This window comes from Spea bombifrons, chromosome 3 (assembly GCF_027358695.1).
Source record: "Spea bombifrons isolate aSpeBom1 chromosome 3, aSpeBom1.2.pri, whole genome shotgun sequence".
Lineage (NCBI taxonomy): Eukaryota > Metazoa > Chordata > Amphibia > Anura > Pelobatidae > Spea > Spea bombifrons.
The window spans coordinates 84,211,496-84,233,456 of NC_071089.1; the positions used below are offsets into that span (position 1 = coordinate 84,211,496).

At 39.7% G+C, this 21,961-nt stretch overlaps 2 protein-coding genes across 2 annotated transcripts; both read left to right on the plus strand.

Moving 5' to 3' along the window:
• The first annotated feature begins 7,730 nt into the window (after window positions 1–7,730).
• LOC128484057 (sperm acrosome membrane-associated protein 6-like) lies at window positions 7,731–9,361 on the plus strand. The gene is made up of 2 exons (XM_053460374.1): window positions 7,731–7,910; window positions 8,285–9,361. The coding sequence occupies exon 2, from the start codon at window positions 8,294–8,296 to the stop codon at window positions 9,359–9,361; it is 1,068 nt and encodes a 355-aa protein (XP_053316349.1). The 5' UTR covers window positions 7,731–7,910; window positions 8,285–8,293.
• A 1,177-nt stretch (window positions 9,362–10,538) lies between these two features.
• On the plus strand, window positions 10,539–12,097 carry LOC128484058 (sperm acrosome membrane-associated protein 6-like). Its single transcript, XM_053460375.1, has 2 exons — window positions 10,539–10,648; window positions 11,021–12,097. The coding sequence occupies exon 2, from the start codon at window positions 11,030–11,032 to the stop codon at window positions 12,095–12,097; it is 1,068 nt and encodes a 355-aa protein (XP_053316350.1). The 5' UTR covers window positions 10,539–10,648; window positions 11,021–11,029.
• The last annotated feature ends 9,864 nt before the right edge of the window (window positions 12,098–21,961 follow it).

A 21,961-nucleotide genomic window follows, 5' to 3' on the forward strand; every position in this document is an offset into this window, starting at 1 on the left:
TCATTTGTGTTATGAAAACTACGTGTATAATATTTATGACTATTATTCAAAAGAAATGTGCTTAGATAATTAATTTAATTAATTTAATTTATTCATGTAAGAATATCATAGAGTGTGATATGTTAATTTATTTAAATTATTACTGTTACATGTGGCTGTGTTTTTAATACATTTATGTGAATAAAGTGAAGAAAAATTCAAATAAATAAAAATAAAATAAATAAAATAAAGTGTCTGAATTTATTTTTGTGTATTTATATAAATGAAATGTATTCCATCTTTTACAATAGAGATTAAATAAACCAGATAATTATCCATGATAGATTATATGTTAAATATCATGGAAAAATAGTGAGATAAAAATAAAACATATTTTTAGGATAATAAAGATACTAAAAAGAGTGAAAATAGAAGAAGTGTCATATGAATATAGAGATCAAGGTGATGGGGATCTAGTTCTATTATTACTAAGAAAATTAGTGTTAATTTACTTGTATAAAATCGATAAAGGAAGTGGTTCTGTCTGTATAATATATTGCAAATCTATATGTACAAAGTACTACGATATTAAAATAAAATATTATAGTTAATACAGTATATTGTAAATACATATGTAAAAATGGCTAAGATATAATAGAAAAATAAGATAAAATACTATATTTTATTATGATGTGTGTTGAATATATATCGGAGATATTAAGATAAAATGTTATAATATATAATATATGTATTTTAGATGTAAAAATTTATAAATAAATATTACCCCAATATAAAATATAATATATTATACATCTATATAAATGTAATATTATACTAAATAGAGAGAAAAAAAACAATTTTAAAAGGTAAAATATAAATCTATTTAAAATATATATATAATATAAATAAGAAATGAAAGATAAGGGATAGAGTGGAGCTATAATGCAGCAAAAAAGGAGAAATTTTGTAATCGACTTTGAACTAGACACAGTGAGACAAAAACAGATATCAAAAAAGCACAATCAGATGGCAAAAACTGCTACATTATGCTCCAAGTAACTCTTTGAGAATGGGCTTTATGATAGTTGGAGAGTGACTCATGATGATACTAGAGACTACACATATTACTCCACACCCCACAATATGTACTCAAGAATTGATAGATTTCTGGTAGAGGAAAACATGCTACAACACATTGTAAAATCAGAAATTAAAACAATAGATTGGTCCGACCATGCCCCTATCACTTTACAAATTAAAGAACATTTCAACTCTCACACCCCCATATCATGGAGACTTGGAGATCATCTCCTAATAGGAGAAGAGAACACACGGTTAGTTGAGACGAATTTGAAAAACTACTTTAAAGAAAATAACACAGAAGATATTTCAAAGGAAACCCTGTGGAACGCCCATAAGGCTACCCTCAGGTTATTTCATACAAAGAGCATCCTTCCTAAAAAAGAAAGCTAGATCTTCTTCAATATCCCTTGAAAGGGAACTATATAACTTACAACAGGCGAACAAATTTGGTCCTTCAGAGTCGTTGTCTAAAATAATAAAAGACACAAAGGAAAAAATTGAAATCATAAGACTAGAACACACAGCTAGAATGATTAGGCAATTAAAAATCACATACTACTCAAAAGGTAACAAAGCCTCGTCTCTTCTAGCTTCCAAGCTTAAAAATATGTCGACACAAACTCGTATAGCATACCTAAAAAATGAAGATCGCACAAAAATCACACACCCCTCTAAGATAGGTCAAAAATTCGCTACATACTATAAAGGCCTTTATAATCTGAAAGATGATCCTCATACTTTTCAACCATCTATAGCAGACATACAAGGTTTCTTAGAAACAATAACTCATAAAAAAGTGAAGCAAAAGGATATATCCACCTTGACTGACCCAATATCAGAGGAGGAAGTAGGAACAGCTATTAAAAGTTTCCCATCTGGAAAAGCACCTGGCCCAGATGGGTTCACTATGCTTTACTACAAGACACATGCACCCCTACTAACACCACATATGACATCCATGTTCAACGAATACAAATCAAAAGGGCAGATGTCACAAGAATCTCTGACGGCAAAAATTATCACTATTCCCAAGCCAGGAAAAACACCAGACACATGTGCCAATTTCAGGCCCATTTCATTAATAAATAATGACTCAAAAATTTACGCCAAAGTAATAGCAAAAACACTATCTAATATTGTGCCTTACCTCATTGATAACGACCAGGTGGGATTTATGAAAGATAGACAACCATCTGACAACACAAGAAAATTTATTGATCTCACTTACTGGATGTCTTCAAAACAGATGCCTTCTCTGCTCCTTTCTTTGGATGCAGAGAAGGCGTTTGATAGAGTGCACTGGAAATATTTAGAACAGGTCTTAATTTACAAAGGTTTCCCCATAGAATTTATTAAAATGGTGATGGCCCTCTATAGTCACCCTGCTGCAGTCGTCTCCACCTCAAGTACAATCTCCACACCTTTCCATTTATCAAATGGTACTAGACAAGGATGCCCATTATCACCTATCTTGTTCATACTAGCCTTAGAACCATTGGCAGATAAAATAAGAGAAGCCGATAACATACATGGTGTCAGATTAGGTGACAATACCTACAAGCTAGGTCTATATGCCGACGATATAATGCTGTCTTTAACCCGCCCTGAAGAATCTCTAGATGCACTTTTTTCAATATTGCATGATTTCGGAAATATATCATATTATAAATTAAACATCACAAAGACACAAGCTCTTCCATATTATATACCTTCTGACACATTGAATTCACTTAAACAAAAGTACAGTTTTATCTGGCAAACTAAGGACATATCATTTCTGGGGATACAGTTAACTAAAAATTTGTTTAATCTTTATGAATATAATTTTAAAAAGATTTGGCCTTTGCTAAGAGAAGAACTCCGGTCATGGGGAAAATATGAGCTGTCCTGGCTAGGCAGAGTTGCCGCCCTTAAAATGTCTTTGTTTCCAAAACTCCTATATATAATCCGCACAGTTCCAATAATACTTCCCTCAACATTCTTTAAAATGATAAAAACAGATATCAGAAGATATATATGGGGAAAATCTTTCCCAAGAATAAAACTGGAAGTTCTACAGAGAAACAAGATACATGGTGGATTAGGCATCCCTGATTTCCATAAATATTAGTTAGCCACAAACACAGCCACCAATATAAAATTTTATATTCACTCTGACAAGCCAAAGTGGGTATACATAGAAAAATTTATATTAGGCTCACTTTCCCCATTAGATGCCTTATGGTACAACCTTGACAATAAAATAAACCAGGTGAAATGGCCTCCACCTCTTAGAGCAACAACTTACTCTTGGAATGCTTTATGTAACACACTCCAGCTCAAAAGAGGCTCTAGAGCCACCCCACTTACAGCTATAGCCCCGATTAAAACACCTGAAAATATTGACACAGATACATGGAACTCTTATGGATTTCATTATGTAAACGATCTTTTCTTGGGCAACACTATTAAGGCATTTGACACTCTACAGGCAGAATACAATTTACCAGAAACAATGCGGATTCAATATGACATCATACTAAATGTTATTAGAAGTTCCATTGATTGCCCTGCAGAAGACATGAAGGACTGGTCAATACCCCTCACAAACCTAGAGAACATCTGCTTAAACCATCCCAATAAAGCACACATGATCACCAAGTGCTATAGTTACTTCTCATCTAGTCTTTCTAATAAACATTCTCATATGATTAGTTGGGAAAAAGAACTAGGTTTTGAAATGGATCTGTCTGAATGGTTTAGGATTAGAAATGGTCTACAAGGGGTCACTCAGTGTGCTTCGCATTGGGAAAACCATCTTAAGATATTTTATAGATGGTATTTATATCCTTCTAAACTCAATATTATGAAATCATCTCAGTCCCCACTTTGTTGGAGAGGCTGTGGAGCAGTAGGACATATGGAACATATATGGTGGTCCTGTACCAAACTGACCCCCTTCTGGTCACATATTCTCACAATGGTCAAATTAATAACAACTTCTATTAACTCTCTGACCCCAAAGATGGTTTTATTCAAAGTGATTCCCAATGTTATTCCCAAAGTACAGAGAATTATCCTTTCCCATTTATTAATTGCTGTCACTTCTATTCTCCCTAGACACTGGGGTAAACAAACTGTCCCAAATACACAAGAATTGTTGACACTTTATAAAGAAAATAAATCTTTAGAACTCAGTGTACGTCATTTGACGATAGAATACCCTACATTAAAGTACCATTGGGATGAATTTGATAGGAAGCTTCGTAACAAATTTAGGTCAGAATGGGACTCTACTTGGGAAAAAAAGAAAAAAAGAGAAGTGTACTGTGTCATTTTCTAAGTTCAACTGTGATATATTAAGATTGTACCTTGTGATTGTACATCTCATTATACTCTCATATGGATGTACTACAGTATATATGAAAAATTTACATTAACTATTGTAAGTAGCTGAACCCCTCCCTTTTTTTTCTCTTTTTCTGTATTCCTATCTTAAAAGTTATACTTATCTGTTATTTGAAAAACCTTTCAATAAAAATTAATTGGAAAAAAAAAAAAATGTTATCTGTAACATAGTCTGTCGAATGTTTGTAATTCTTTTGCTACAAATTATATAAATAAAGTAACGTAAAATAAAAATAATTTTTTTTTATGGTTTAATTATTTTTGGATTAATATTTTTTGGGGAAGGAAAATATTTTGGGTTAAAGTGCACCATCCTAGGGGTAATTAGAGCTTGACATCTTTAGAACCTTGGGATTATAGCTTTGTGCAGTAAGATAAGACCATATTGGGTTTATTTTATGGAGTTAAGGTGAAAATAATAACAATAATAAATAATAATAATACAAATAGTAATAATAATAATTCGTGTGCATTCAGGTCCATACAAACTCTATTTTTAAGTAATTTGCTGCTTCAATGCCTTGTGGGTGATGTTAATAACCCCACAGGGTGCAAAAACCAGGAATGGATGTTTGGCTCGCTAATAAGTCTAAAGTTTTGTTTCAAATAAACCGAAAACGCAAAAGCCATATAAAATCTGATTCCTGAAAGCCTAGTAATAAGTCTCGTCATAGGAGTGATGCATTTATTGATTTTTCTTTTGAAATAGTAGTTACTACATAGTATAGCTTTCCAGCAGAGGTGGTAATTGGAATATACAAGGAGGGTTCACTACAGGAATGGCAGACTACAGAAGGAGCATCAGAATCTATTTCTGAATATTTCTTCATTTGTCCTTTAAAACGGGGAATCAGCTGGCAGCCGCTGTTCTAAAGCTGCCGTTCCTGGGACCGCGCACGCCGCCCTTTTTACGGCGGGCACCAAATATTCCTAAATCAGAATATTTCCCCAATTCCCCATTGTTGTTTTCTATAATAAATGCTACTTATACATGAGAAAATGATAATGCGGTTTGTTTCCCTCACCTGGTGGATGAAGCTGCATTCTATGCAGATAAAAAATGAAGTCATGGTCTGGATCCCAGGTGCCGATCGCATCATAATGAGGTCATTAGTGTCAAATGACATTAGTGCCCAGCCAGATGCAACACTTGGGAAAGTATCAGGTGCTGTCGGCCAGCGGCCCACCTGTATATCAGGCCATTGGTTACTTCATCGACACTTCCAGACCTCCAGGGAAAAAAAGCAACAAGGAGCAGAAATCTTAGAACCAAAGTTCATCAACTGAAACTAGAGGGTCAGAAGCTCAGATGGAATGTAATGAATTTTTATGTTACTGAGAGGGCAGTGGATAAGCGGAGCAGCCACGCAGAAGAAGTGGTAGAGGCTAATACAATGAGGGAATTTAAACACGCGAGACAGATGAAACACAATTAACTCTTTCAGCTCTAGACTGCTTTGCAGGTAGACATTAACACTTTACATTCACTGATCATTCCCAAAATACCCGAGGGGGAAAAAAAAGGGTGTTAGTTAAGTGACACTTTAACGCTTCCGGAGCTAGAAGGACTTCACCTCACTAACAATTTCATTTTGTAACCAAAACACATTAAAGGAGTTAAATGACATTTATACGTGCCCCCCCCCCCACAAACCCCTCTCTTCTAAGTTCCTGGAATCTATTTCCTATACATTTTAATTTATTTGGGATTTTATTTTGGGGAAAAAATATTCAACCAGAGCGGTGTCCTCATTTACCCCTAGCTGGAAACGCAGCAAAAGGATATATATATATATATATATATATATATATATATATATATATGTGTGTGTGTGTGTGTGTATATATGTGTGTGTGTATATATGTGTGTATATATGTGTGTGTGTATATATGTGTGTATATATGTGTGTGTGTGTATATATGGGTATGTATATATATATGTATATGTGTGTGTGTATATGTATATGTATATATATATCTATATATGTGTGTGTATTATATATATTTATGTATATGTATGTATGTGTATACACACACACATATATGTATACAAAGTACTGCGCAGAAATGTTTTAGACAGGTGAAAAAACATACAGTAAAGTAAGAATATTTTAAAAAATGTATGGTTTATTTTTATCATTTAACAAAATATTTTTGCTTGGACAGCCTGTGTGGGAAAACCAAACTTCATTTCTCAGGTAAACGCACAAAAGCTGGAAAAATATCAGAAAAAATATATGAACGATTAAAATAAAAACTGCAAAAAAAACCCAACATATATGTAAAAATGTAGCAAAAAACATACCTTTGTTTATTGAAGTAAACCATAATAATAGTAATAACAAAATTAGGAATATTACCCCCCTTATATAAAAAAATAAATGGTGAAATGTTAAATCACAATATACAAGATACAAATTATATAATTGCAATACATTCATTTTTATTTTTTTTACTTTACTAAGAGGGTGGTAGATAACTGGAACAGCCTCCCAGCAGAGGTGGTAGAGGGTAATAGAGTGAGGGGTATTAAACATGCATGGGATAGACATACGGCTCCTTAATCTGAGACGAGACAAGCGACTGATTGAGGTTTGAGTCTTTACAGCGGGAGAAACGGTTAGACTGGACGGGGGCCGAATGGGGCCGATCTGCCGGTCTCAACGACAATCAGACCAGCAGAAGAAAGACAATAATAACCCGTGAAAATAAGCTGTAAGTTATTTCATTACTGCCCTTCACTCGGCGGTAATAAGGAGGAGCTGTCCGTATTCACATTCATATCAATCACATCATTAACCCTTGGGTTCTATCATAAGACGTCTCCTCGTGTCCTCGGTGATCAGTGAAACTCCAGCGAAGTCTCCCGGACAGGGTCAGATATTCGCATATCCATAACTGCAAACAGGTCAAGCCAAATGACTAAAACTGATGAAATCACACAGAGACATCCAGAAAAACCTCGTCTTTGGGGGACAAATTTAGAATCAATGGCCTTAAAACAGCTTATCTGCGATCCCATAGGCATGTACTGAAAGGGTTAAATGACCCAGTAACGTCATCGAATGTTACAGTCTGTGTTAGTGACCATTATGATGTCAGCCCTCTGTGTTCTGCATCAACATTCTATTGTAGACAGTAAAGGCTGCAGCGTCACCGCTTCTCCCAAGGACCGGTTAGCAGCTTCAGAAGACTTTTTACATAAATCTGCTGGTTTGGGACCAAAAGTCAGAGAGATCCAGAGATCTTGGGATTTTGATTAAAAATGTAGAATGAATAATCTGAAATAGTCTGTAACACGCATGCTACTGAAAGGATGGAAGTATCTTGTAACGTCACGAAATGATGCAACCTGTCTTGCTGCTCATTGTGATGTCATCATCGCCTGCTCCACGAACATTCTATCCTAGACTGTAAATGCTGCCGCGTCACAGACGGCTCTCAGTCTCTTTCGAGGACAGGTGAGTACAGACGTGTTTAGATATCTCTGCTGTTTCAGAACCAAAGTCCTAGCGACGAGTCCATCTTGGAGACGATCAACCCTGATGACAACCAACTCATGCAGCATTACAACGCGCTATTCACCACAGACCAAGCAGGCCAAAAATAACATCAACCTGATACTTTATAACCAATCTTTGATTAAGAGGCCAGCTTGGACTCCAGTGACTAGACATCAAACTATGTTGCTGGTTCTCATCTTAAGCATCTTTAGGGTTTAGGGACTTAAACTACTTAAACATTGCAGGGTTGGGGGGGGGAGAGGGGCATTTACCGGCCCCAAGATAATTAACATGGTGGCCCCTGAGCTCAATCCTATTTTTTCTTTATACAGGATTTGCGAATGAAGCAAATGATCAGGCACGAGATGCCAGCTCTTTATTTTGGATGCGGACGCGGCTGCGTCTCGCTGTGGCTCATAGTCATGTGCTTAGCGCCATCACTGAGTCGCTGTTGCTACACGTGTTTCACCACGCCACAAGATCAGGTAGATGTCTGCACCTTCATCAGTGAGAGGACATCATGGAAGGTTAAACAGTGTCAAGACAAAGTGAAGGGCTTTTTCCAGAATGCCAGTGAGATCCTGATCCCATACTCCCAAAAAGACAAAGTGAAGGAACTTCTTCAAGGCTATACCAAGAGCATCAAGAAGGAGGACTCTGATAATTGGTTTATAAGCCTTGAACGTCTTGCCACGGAGTACACGGCACGGATAAAGGACATGGCAGCAAAGCACAAACCCGATGCGTGCAAGCCTCCTTGTGGGTTGCAGAAAGCGGCTCAAGTGTTCAGCTGCAAGGAGTGTCTGGACGTGGAGTGCGACCTCCCTGTGGATTGTCCCCTTGAAGACGTCCACATCAGAGAACCGGCAAGGACATCCGTCGACTGCAACACCGCGTTTACCATCCCGGAGGATATTTCGGTGACGTGGAAATTTGCAGAAAGAGTCCGGACAAAAGACCTCTCCTACTTTAAGAACATTCATACTGGAGAAGACCTGACTCTTTTGATTCAGCCGACGAGGGCCTACCACCAGGGCACCTACGCCTGTGAAATCACAGACGAGGACGATGATGTCATTGCCATAAAATTCTTTTTTGTAAACGTATCCCGGATCGAGTACACGGCAGACAGCCAGCTGGGAGAAATATTTGACGCCGTTGTGAGGTCACCTGTGTCGCTGGATATAGCGCTTCCTGCCCCTCCTGCCCCTCCATCGCGTTTCTCCGATTCCATCATGAAGACCATCTTTGGGTCGGAGAAATCACTGAGCAGTAAAGCCACTATTTACCTGACCGTGGCCTTTGCGCTTGTCGTCCTGCTGGTCATCCTGGCATGCGGAGCCGTCTGCTACTATGCCAATGACGTGGACTTCTCATCGATGGAAGACAGGATGAGGGGAATTCCGTAAGAACATCTCACCGGAATACGTCACGTTTACATTCTGTATATAGTTATAGGTTCATTGTAGAATTAATGTAGTATGATAAGTAAAAAAGTAGTACTAGAATTCAGTATTGTGTGTTTTTTATTTCATTATTTTAATTATTTAGTTTATTCATTAAAAACTGTTTACGTGTGATTGGCCTGAGAAGACCCCCCTTATATAAAAAAATAAATGGTGAAATGTTAAATCACAATATACAAGATACAAATTATATAATTGCAATACATTCATTTTTATTTTTTTTACTTTACTAAGAGGGTGGTAGATAACTGGAACAGCCTCCCAGCAGAGGTGGTAGAGGGTAATAGAGTGAGGGGTATTAAACATGCATGGGATAGACATACGGCTCCTTAATCTGAGACGAGACCAGCGACTGATTGAGGTTTGAGTCTTTACAGCGGGAGAAACGGTTAGACTGGACGGGGGCCGAATGGGGCCGATCTGCCGGTCTCAACGACAATCAGACCAGCAGAAGAAAGACAATAATAACCCGTGAAAATAAGCTGTAAGTTATTTCATTACTGCCCTTCACTCGGCGGTAATAAGGAGGAGCTGTCCGTATTCACATTCATATCAATCACATCATTAACCCTTGGGTTCTATCATAAGACGTCTCCTCGTGTCCTCGGTGATCAGTGAAACTCCAGCGAAGTCTCCCGGACAGGGTCAGATATTCGCATATCCATAACTGCAAACAGGTCAAGCCAAATGACTAAAACTGATGAAATCACACAGAGACATCCAGAAAAACCTCGTCTTTGGGGGACAAATTTAGAATCAATGGCCTTAAAACAGCTTATCTGCGATCCCATAGGCATGTACTGAAAGGGTTAAATGACCCAGTAACGTCATCGAATGTTACAGCCTGTGTTAGTGACCATTATGATGTCAGCCCTCTGTCTTCTGCATCAACATTCTATTGTAGACAGTAAAGGCTGCAGCGTCACCGCTTCTCCCAAGGACCGGTTAGCAGCTTCAGAAGACTTTTTACATAAATCTGCTGGTTTGGGACCAAAAGTCAGAGAGATCCAGAGATCTTGGGATTTTGATTAAAAATGTAGAATGAATAATCTGAAATAGTCTGTAACACGCATGCTACTGAAAGGATGGAAGTGTCTTGTAACGTCACGAAATGATGCAACCTGTCTTGCTGCTCATTGTGATGTCATCATCGCCTGCTCCACGAACATTCTATCCTAGACTGTAAATGCTGCCGCGTCACAGACGGCTCTCAGTCTCTTTCGAGGACAGGTGAGTACAGACGTGTTTAGATATCTCTGCTGTTTCAGAACCAAAGTCCTAGCGACGAGTCCATCTTGGAGACGATCAACCCTGATGACAACCAACTCATGCAGCATTACAACGCGCTATTCACCACAGACCAAGCAGGCCAAAAATAACATCAACCTGATACTTTATAACCAATCTTTGATTAAGAGGCCAGCTTGGACTCCAGTGACTAGACATCAAACTATGTTGCTGGTTCTCATCTTTAGCATCTTTAGGGTTTAGGGACTTAAACTACTTAAACATTGCAGGGTTGGGGGGGAGAGGGGCATTTACCAGCCCCAAGATAATTAACATGGTGGCCCCTGAGCTCAATCCTATTTTTTCTTTATACAGGATTTGCGAATGAAGCAAATGATCAGGCACGAGATGCCAGCTCTTTATTTTGGATGCGGACGCGGCTGCGTCTCGCTGTGGCTCATAGTCATGTGCTTAGCGCCATCACTGAGTCGCTGTTGCTACACGTGTTTCACCACGCCACAAGATCAGGTAGATGTCTGCACCTTCATCAGTGAGAGGACATCATGGAAGGTTAAACAGTGTCAAGACAAAGTGAAGGGCTTTTTCCAGAATGCCAGTGAGATCCTGATCCCATACTCCCAAAAAGACAAAGTGAAGGAACTTCTTCAAGGCTATACCAAGAGCATCAAGAAGGAGGACTCTGATAATTGGTTTATAAGCCTTGAACGTCTTGCCACGGAGTACACGGCACGGATAAAGGACATGGCAGCAAAGCACAAACCCGATGCGTGCAAGCCTCCTTGTGGGTTGCAGAAAGCGGCTCAAGTGTTCAGCTGCAAGGAGTGTCTGGACGTGGAGTGCGACCTCCCTGTGGATTGTCCCCTTGAAGACGTCCACATCAGAGAACCGGCAAGGACATCCGTCGACTGCAACACCGCGTTTACCATCCCGGAGGATATTTCGGTGACGTGGAAATTTGCAGAAAGAGTCCGGACAAAAGACCTCTCCTACTTTAAGAACATTCATACTGGAGAAGACCTGACTCTTTTGATTCAGCCGACGAGGGCCTACCACCAGGGCACCTACGCCTGTGAAATCACAGACGAGGACGATGATGTCATTGCCATAAAATTCTTTTTTGTAAACGTATCCCGGATCGAGTACACGGCAGACAGCCATCTGGGAGAAATATTTGACGCCGTTGTGAGGTCACCTGTGTCGCTGGATATAGCGCTTCCTGCCCCTCCTGCCCCTCCATCGCGTTTCTCCGATTCCATCATGAAGACCATCTTTGGGTCGGAGAAATCACTGAGCAGTAAAGCCACTATTTACCTGACCGTGGCCTTTGCGCTTGTCGTCCTGCTGGTCATCCTGGCATGCGGAGCCGTCTGCTACTATGCCAATGACGTGGACTTCTCATCGATGGAAGACAGGATGAGGGGAATTCCGTAAGAACATCTCACCGGAATACGTCACGTTTACATTCTGTATATAGTTATAGGTTCATTGTAGAATTAATGTAGTATGATAAGTAAAAAAGTAGTACTAGAATTCAGTATTGTGTGTTTTTTTATTTCATTATTTTAATTATTTAGTTTATTCATTAAAAACTGTTTACGTGTGATTGGCCTGAGAAGACAAACTGATTACTGGACACCTACAGCATCAAAAAGAAACAACTTTATATCGTATTTATATTAAATAGTATTTCCATTAGTAAAAAAAAAAAAAAAAAAAAAAAAAATTGATTTCTTAATCAACTAAACTCTACTCAGGAGAAGAACAGTATTTAATAAAGAACTAAAACACACTACAGTAGCACACTACAGCTTCTCCAATCCACCCCACACCAGTAAATTTTCTGCAAAAAAATTATTTAGTTGCAATATGGTAAGTGTGTACTGTTATACAAAGGAATGGCAGGAGCATGAGGGCCCTGCTCGAGAGCCTTCAGTCTAAACTCAATCTGTAGAAAAGTTTTCCGGGTCTCCATTATACCTGAGTTTTTGATTTTTTGCTGAGCTAGAAAAAAAAATGGTGTTACGTTGCTGTCCCCAGGGAGCCCTCCAAGGTTTATTATAAGTGATACATGTTATTGTTCACTTGTATCATTCTCAGGGCTATTTATCATTCCAAGTGTATTGTTACCTCAACCACTTGCTACATGTTCCTAAGTATTCTCACGAGGGATGGCGTTTTGAGCAACCTTGCCAGGAGCACATTGAAATTCTCCATCAGTCTCCCTGCCGCAGGAATGCATCAAGTGAGCGTGATTAGATTACAGTGTCCTACAAGCAGTGTTTACCATACAGCTGATGCTTTAACTCGGCGGTAAAAAGGCCATTACTTCCCAAATTATGAAGTCAATTCAAGAGCTGACTTATGATCTGCCTATAAACTTTTATCAGTATAAAATGGCAACATAAAAGAGAAACTACTACAATCTTTTGCAAAACGCGGTCCTCGCTCCTGTGCACCCATGGTTTATTTTTTAATTGAAAATTTCGTAAGGTGGAAAAGTTTATTTCCCCCTTGAGCTGAAGATGTTTTCTGCTGCATATTCATGACAGCACGGACAGGTGTTTTAGAAATCAGAATTTAAAATTTAAAGATTATGTTGTAATGAAGTATAGGAACACCACATACTTTATTTAAATTACAGAACTCATCAACTGCAAGATTGTAATTTAAAAAAAAAGTGATTCAAGTTATTTATTCATTGCTTTTTTGGCTTGAATATAGTTTTGCTCTGACAGATATCTAATGTTAAAGATATTAGTACTAATAGATTATTCATGAGTAGCTGTCACTGTTTCATTCATAAACAAAGCTATATAGTTTTAGTAAAAAGGTTTGCAAACAGAATACATTTTGCACAATTGTATAATACTCCAAGTTTCCCATGTTGAGTGGGATAGTCCTAATTTCCCACAATTGTATGTCCACCACAGTAAGGCCTTCTGGTATCTTACTTTACTTCAATACCAGACCTAGCATTCTAACTGTTGTTCATGTGCAAGAAAGTGCCAAGTCTCATACAATAAGAAACTAGTGCAAAGGGAGAAGAGGGTCCTGGGGAACTTACAATCTCTGGTCGTGTGCACACAACTCAACATTCTAGATGTGATGTGTCCACAGTCCGTGCATTGAAAAAGCATAATGACACAGACCCAGGCTGTATCCCATTCTATTTTTTAGCATTCTCTGGCAATGTCCTATCTGTTGCTGACATCTTTTCCTCAATTTCCTCAATTTTTTCTAGCTTCTGTTCTGCTCCACCCTACATATCCACACGCACATGCACACATACAGTATACTTATACACACCCACAGATATTCATATACTCTGTGTGTATATATAGCACTGGGCGTCTGGTTAGATATTGCAGGGCATTCCGTTCACACTCCCAGGGCATCTTGTTTACTCTTCCAGCGTCTTGTTGCTCACGTTTGTGCATTTGGCTGCACCTCGCCTAGTCCCTCACCTCCCTGGGTATCCCTCTCTGTTCCCCCTGACATTCTCACTCAGCATCCACCCCCTCTCCACCATCTTGAGACTGGGGAGGCACTTTCATTTCCTTTTCATCTGCTATTCTCAGCACGGACAGCAGCCGTGCAGGGAGGGGGGCTTATTTAGACAGAGCTGCTCAGCAGCTCTACTCGTTTCATGTGCAGGGAGGGCACAAGCCAGGCTTTCTTCACTGTGTTAGACCTAGTCACCGGGTATGGAAACTCTGGATGAATGCAAGGAAGGGGAGATGGCTTTTAAAGCTCCTTTTCACACGCAACCTCTCCTGACAAACCAGTCTCTACATCCAGCCTTCCAAAGCAATGAATGATGACCCACTAATTGATCACTCACCAAAGCTTCGGAGGAGGTCTCACTGCTCTCACCCACTACACTACCAGCCTCTTCGGGCCCAGCAGCTATGAAAATAACACAAAACAGCGAGGGACCTGAATTTATTGAGGCATAAGGCTCTCTGCTGCCTAATTTGTCTACTGACATCACATCACTTACTAGAAACCTGAAAAGGTATATATTGCACTGCTAGAGTTTGTAAAATAACCATGTTTTTGGACTATAACTCTAATTAATCACAAAATATGGACAATTTGGACAAATTACAACAGTTTTTCAAAAGTTCTCATGTGTTTAAATTAATGAGAGTTTGAGTTTGACAATAACTAAATTATTACTAACTAATAACTCTATTAACTAGCTAGCAATCCAATATTCACATTCACCATTCTAGGTATTTTAAGCTACCTTTCACTACTACAGCCAACCCCCTGGGTCTAAAGCCTCCTATATAATGGTTATATAGCAGTGCCAGGGAGATCTTTGTTGAAGGTGAAACAAATCTTGTTCTCCATGAACTAGTCTACTAGCTAGGAGAAAGGGGTAGGGTCCAAAAATAGCTGGAGCAATGTCTCTTGGTGTTTTTTTAGTATTTATGATTTCCCCTGCCAGTCCACAGGAATTAGAAAAAAATGGCTGAAAGAAATACTAGAATACCTTATTTATTGGAAAAACCTCCTAATGGTTTTCGGGTTGGTCTTTTAGGTGATGTAACTAACACCATGGACAGTGAACTTCCCCATTGCTTGGACCACTCAAAGATTAAGCCCTTGCAAGTCCTTGGAACAAAAATTGTCTTAGCAGCTGGGTTTCTGCCCCCACTTCTTGCCTTATGTGACCCCATGTCTCTTTGCTACTGTTGTTTGGACCACTACTGCTGCTATACAACCTGTGACGGGCCAGTGGCTGGATTATCCAGCAAAGCATATGCCTAGCATGTTTAATGGAGAATACCAAAATTACTCTACAAGAGTTCTATAATTCTGGTATTACATTTAAAGGATATTTGAGAAAATGTGTTAATGCCCAGAATAATAGTTTATTTGAAATCTGAAAGGCATTAAAAGAGTGTTAAACATGTAACTAATTTTTCTTTGAAAAAGACTGTTGCTTTTCAGAAACTCCCCCCTCTAATTTTTATACCTAGTACATCCTCACTAGAATGGAAAGAATAGAAAATTCATTTTCCCATAGAACCCATCATCTAGAAAGTCAGAGTTATTTTCTCATTTTAATTCATCCCCAAACTCCAGCAGTCAAAGTCCGTAGCTCTAATTGGCTGCCCCACTGAGATCCACGACCACTTTGCCTTAAAAATTGCACACAATTGGTCCACCACAAGGGCATAATTTGTCATTGAAATAGGTCCTGAGAGTGAATATAGATGTAATTATGACTCAGCATGGAGGAAAAATAACATTCATCATTTTTTTTCACACGGAATAATCATGTTGTTTTTACATTAGAATCGGACCAGTCAGTGTTGAATGGAGATATCCAAAACGGCATAAATAATTACAGCACCAACGTCTGCAATTAGCTGTCCAGATAGATTTTTGCTGTTGGCATTAGATTTTGATTCTATAACGCTCTGATCCGTCTAGCTACACAGAGACCTCATGCATAAAGGAATAATTAACCCTTTCCCAAAGGGATACCTTTAGTGTATTAGAAAGCAGAGATCATGACTATATTACATATATATATATATATATATATATATATATATATATATATATATATATATATGTTTCATATATTTCATATGTTAAATTGCCAGGGCTGTCTCGATATTCCAAGTCCGCCCCTCACTATACACAATACAGTTTTTTATGCTCAATGAGGAAAATGTGTTCTTTCCATTGCAAGGGCTCCTGGAGGGGCCTGAGGGCCAGCCTCTTTCCTACTATGGGCCCTGGCCTTGAAAGGTGTTCTGTTTTTGGGGAGGTGGGTACAGGGGGTCCATTAGGAATACTTCTTCCCCCTGGTACAGACTGTGGAGCTCGGACAGATTTGGGGTTCCTCTATTTTGGGAGGGGGTTTATGAGTGGTGTTACACTCCATTGGGTGAGGACTTACAGGACAGAGACCTCTATGCCCAATATTTGCACCTGGATCTGATATCCAGCAGGTTTCAGCCAGAAGTCAGGGAAATGCTGTGTTTACCAGACTACAATAGCGACCCCCTACTGGGCTGAGTGCAAATACTGAGCCATGTGCGAAGGAGGACCCGATGAAGAAGTTTGTGTGGTTTGTAGTATTTGTTGTATGTAAATTACCCCTTGTACTGTTTAAATACCCCTGTTTTCACATCAAGATGAGTGTTGTCTGATGCTTGGGGTGGGCTGCTATGATCCTATATTGCCCTTTCCAGGACAAAAGCCACACTGTGTAGCTAAGCTTCGGCTAGCCACAGTGCCAGCACAGCTCCAGAGCAGCGGCGTCCCCCCTTCTTTCTACAACGCTGGTTCTGGCGCTGAAGGGGTTAATCGCTGTTGTCCTGGCAGGAGGAAGCAACGTTTGACGGGAGTACCCAGACAGGACCTCTCGTCACATTCCCCATTAAGCAATATGGAATTGAACAATACATTTTAGCCACATATTAAAACTGGTTGCAAAAGGTCCAATATTCACCAGTGTTGTGTAAGAAGGCTTTTTCAGTAGTATCACTTTGCTAAGCTGGCACAGGGAAAATCTCCTTTCTGTGGAAATATACCCAATATTTTTATTTGTTGATATATACACAATTTATTGTACTATTTGAAGAATCATGTCCCTTAAGATGACTTCTGTCCCTACTACATAGTAACGTAATTTTAAAAAAATTTGGTCCATATTTTATTTGCACATTTCTTGAAGCACCTTATTGACCAAACAGTTTAGAAATTACCCATACCCATTCTGTCACATATAAAAAAAGTGTGATCAGTGACTACCATTAGGAAAAATGGGCAGACTAGATGGGCCAAATAGTTCAGATGTTATGTTTCTATATATACCATTACTTAACCCAGCATTGGCTGCTTAAAATCAGTGGGAGCACTTTGTTTGGTTCCAGTTCGGACAACCAAATTGGAAACAAAAATGTTGTTTCATCATGAATCTTCACTGATCATGTGCAAGGCATCAGCCTACATGTAGTCAGTGACAGTCAATTGGTAATGTCTAAAAGGGACCTATTTGTCATACTTGAAACAGATGTGGGGACAGCAACATATGTGGGGAAAGCATGACAGTCCTCTTCAGAAGAATCTGGAGGGATAACATTTTATTTAGGTCATTTAAGTGCATTTAGGGGGCTTTATATATATGCTATTTATAAAAAATGGTGTCCCTTTGGTATGTCCCATTCCACCTCAGGAACTGGCAGACATTTAGATCTGATCATCAGAAGCGTTGCCACTGACACAAATATATTACCTTTTACTAAGCTGACACACATTTTTATTTTGCTATGACACATAAACCCAGAGATATATTTTGGTTTTTGAATGAGAAATGCTTTGAGACTATCATCTGAAGGTAAAATTATAGTGAATTATGATTGACATAATTTAACATAATAAAAAGCTTCTAGTGGAAAACTTGTAATCACATCTGCACAGCAAGCTATTAGCATGGAATATTCTCATCCTGAGACAGGTGCTCTTCCAAATGTACACACTTGAACTATTTTGACAGTTTTGAATATCACATAATCAAATCTCCATCTCCTTTCACAGACTAAAATGTTTCAAACATTTATTGCAACTTATATTCAACAAAGCATAATGTTTTACATTAAATCTGCACAGTATATTTGCCAAATACTGATTTTTTTCACACCATAAGCACAATTTTAGTATCACTTGCTAATGTTATTAATAGAGGGTTAAGTATTATTACAAAGAGATGACAAGGGTGTGATGCCCACAGTCTATTGGGAATAGCCCTCAGTCAGAAAGATAAAGCACTATATATAAGAGTACACATCAGGGAGAATTTATTTTGTGTCATTATCTGGACACATGACAAAGGGGGGTGTGAATGCTGGCCGGCAGACTTTGTTTAGCAATTGGCAGGTTGATGATGTGATAATATTAAGAGTTTGACTTATTGTGATGATATAGCTATAGTGATGGACAGTAGCGTATTTGGTTGGGCTGTCCCATCTGCCATTCATCGAGGGATCTTCATCCAGGGGTTTAACAATTTAATCATAGGATCACTTGTCCTCCCCCTTTAAATCCGCTTGGTGGGGGGTAATACCCGCGCATATCAGTTACACTCTCTTGCTGCACATCCACTTCTTGTACGCTCAATTAGTATGCACACAGTACAGATGAGAGACAGACTACTAGTGCAGATAAGTGGTGTGGGCATGAAGGGTATTTGGGGCAAAGATGGCACAGGCAGGCTTGTGACACAGACAAGCTGTTTGGTGGCACTGACAAGCTGTTTGGGGATAAAGATGGCACAGATGTGTAGAAAAAAAGGAATCTCTTCCTAAAACAATCAGATGTTATCACACATTTTATATTGATAAGGTAATTATTAGGAAAGGCTGATAAATTGATGATTCAAATAAAAGCCCTGAAAACATAAAGTAATGCATACTACAAAATCCAGACACACTGTCCAGGGTTAGCATTAGATCCAGGCGTCTCATGGAGTCATCTGAGCTTAATTCGGGGTCAGGGATAAGGATACTGGTCAATTGGCTGAAGTCAATCCACAGGAGGACATTAGTTCAAATGCTATACATAATTTAAACTTCCCACCTTCCATAGCTGTATCCCAAAGTAATTTTACTTGGTCAATGGGACCTGATGTAAATTAACTGCTTTAACTGCTGCTGACTGGCTGGTATCCTGGGTGCAGAGGACTCCCTGGTCTACATGGCCCAGAATCTTGAAGCACTATGGTCAGCTGAACCATGATGATTTTGTGCAGGGATCTCCACTCCTTATTTCTAGGCACTAACTTGCTATTGTACCGTATTTGCTCGATTATAAGACGACCCTGATTATAAGACGACCCCCCAAAATCTGAATATTAACTTAAGAAAAAAAGAAAAAGCCTGAATATAAGACGACCCCAAAGGAAAAAAGTTTTACCAGTAAATGTTAATTCATGTAAACTATTTTTTTTAATAAAAGCTATGATTGAGAAAAAGATTTTTTTTGTTTTTATTTCTTGTATTTTCCAACCTGCCCCCCTGTTACGCACATCTGCCCCCAGGCTTGCCACTCCAATATGGCACTGTGGCCCATGATATGCCTTTTAACCCTCTATATGCCACTGTGCCCCATGGTATGCCTTTTGACCCCCTATGTGCCACTCTGCCTCCAGAAATGCCTTATACCCCTATATCCCATTCTGGCATTTAGGGGGTTAAAATGCATATTATGGGGCAGAGTGGCATATAGGGAGGTATAAGGCATTCCAGGAGGCAGAGTGGCATTAAGGGAGTTAAAAGGCATTGTATAGAGCACTCTGCCTCCAGAAATGCCTTATACCCCTATATGCCACTCTGCCATTTAGGGGGTTAAAAGTCATATTATGGGGCAGAGTGGCATATAGGGAGGTATAAGGCATTTCAGGAGGCAGAGTGCTCTATTAAATGCCCACTTAACGCCACTCCAGAAATGCCCTATGCCCCCATTTAACACACACACACACCCTATACCCCCATTTAACTAACTAACACACACACACACACACACTCTCTCATCCCCCTTCCCCCGCTCTCCCCCCTCTCTTACCGGTGCTTCCAGCCGGGGCAGCGGGTTGACGTCGCCTTCTGCTGCAGCCGGAAGGAGGTGTGGCTAGCAGCGGGGGTTTGTATGCGTCCGTCGCGTATACTTTCCCCGGCTGTCAGAGATCAGCTCTCTGATCTCTGACAGTCGGGGAAGGTCTATGCGACGGACGCAGACAACCCCCGCTGCTAGCCACACCTCCTTCCGGCTGCAGCGGACGTTGTCTACGCGGATCGTGTAGACGTCAACCCGCTGCCCCGGCAACACAGAGGAAGCAAGGAAGCACCGGTAAGTGTGTGTATGATGGGGGGGGGGAGACAGGAGGATCCAGGTCCCCTGCAGCGGTGCGGGGGATCTGGATCTTAGTCTCCTAATCAGACCTCTATTTGAGGTCTGATTAGAAGACGACCCCGATTAGAAGACGAGGGGTATTTTTCAGAGCATTTGCTCTGAAAAAAACCTCGTCTTATAATCGAGCAAATACGGTATTTCATAGCTGATGTGATATCCAGTGATGCACATAAGCTGTTGTGGATGCCCCCTGAGTAGTAATTCTCTGGAATAGTTGCTACCCTCCTGCTGCTTCTGTGAACCTCCATCAACTACCTGCATGGTTTGGCCCAAGGTTTGTAGTCACAGACCCAGTCCCAGAGGCCTATGGGGGTGTGTTTATAGAAATATTCCAGCAGTAACAGTTGACTACAGTCAGGGGTGCACACAGATGGCTGCAGCAGGTGTTCAGCACCCAATTACCTCAGGAACCAAAGCACCCAGCAGGGTCACATAATATGCAATACATGACCATGCGGCAGTAGTGCGGCATCTCACTGCACTGAAGATAAGGGTTCTCCAGGCAGGATAAGAGCCGCACTGTAGATGCAAGATAAAGAGAGAGAGAGAGAAAGAGAATGAGAAAGAGGTAGAGCATGATAAAGTGAGAGAGAGAGAGAGAGAGAGAGGGGAAGGATTGGTGTATTATTTTATAGTATTAGCATGTCTGTGCATTAGTGTATGGTGTTCAAATGTTTTTGTTACTCCTTTGTGAAGGACATTTGACTAAATGGTATTACTTGCGTGTTAGTATGTGTGCATGTTAATCTGTGTGTTAATTGCCAGGATTTCACCCTGTTAGCCCGGAATTTATTTATGTATAGGTGTCATATCAGTTGTATAGATCACATATCAGTTGTCAGATCACAGTACTGTGTATGCTAGCAACCTGACCAGCTGCATTTGCTTACCTGGATGCAACCCTGGCCTTAAATACCTGCTTATTCCACCATTCAGGGCCTTTGCATTGTGGCGGATCTGCCTAGCCCTGTTCTCCTGTTAGCAGCATTTTGTTTTGGATTAACCCGTTGTGACCTGGCTTGCTTTTGACTTTGGAGCCAGGAATCTAACTTGAGCAATCCCCATCAATTATGTAGGTCCACTCGGAGTAAAAATCCTGATCTCCCCTTTGGGTTTCTCCAAACTCACAGTAGTAAGCACCAGGGGTTCACTAATAGTGTCTGTTTCCATAGTGCATAAAGGTGCTCATCTGGACCCGATCATCTCACAAGAGCAGGAACCTTCTTCTTTTGTACCAGTTTGTTATTTTGTGTGACTTAAAATTATCCCACTGATTGTAACAGTGCTATGGAATCTGCTGGGGCTTAATAAATAAATGTAATGTAATGCAGCCCTCCTGCTAAATGTCCTGACTAGCAGATTCGC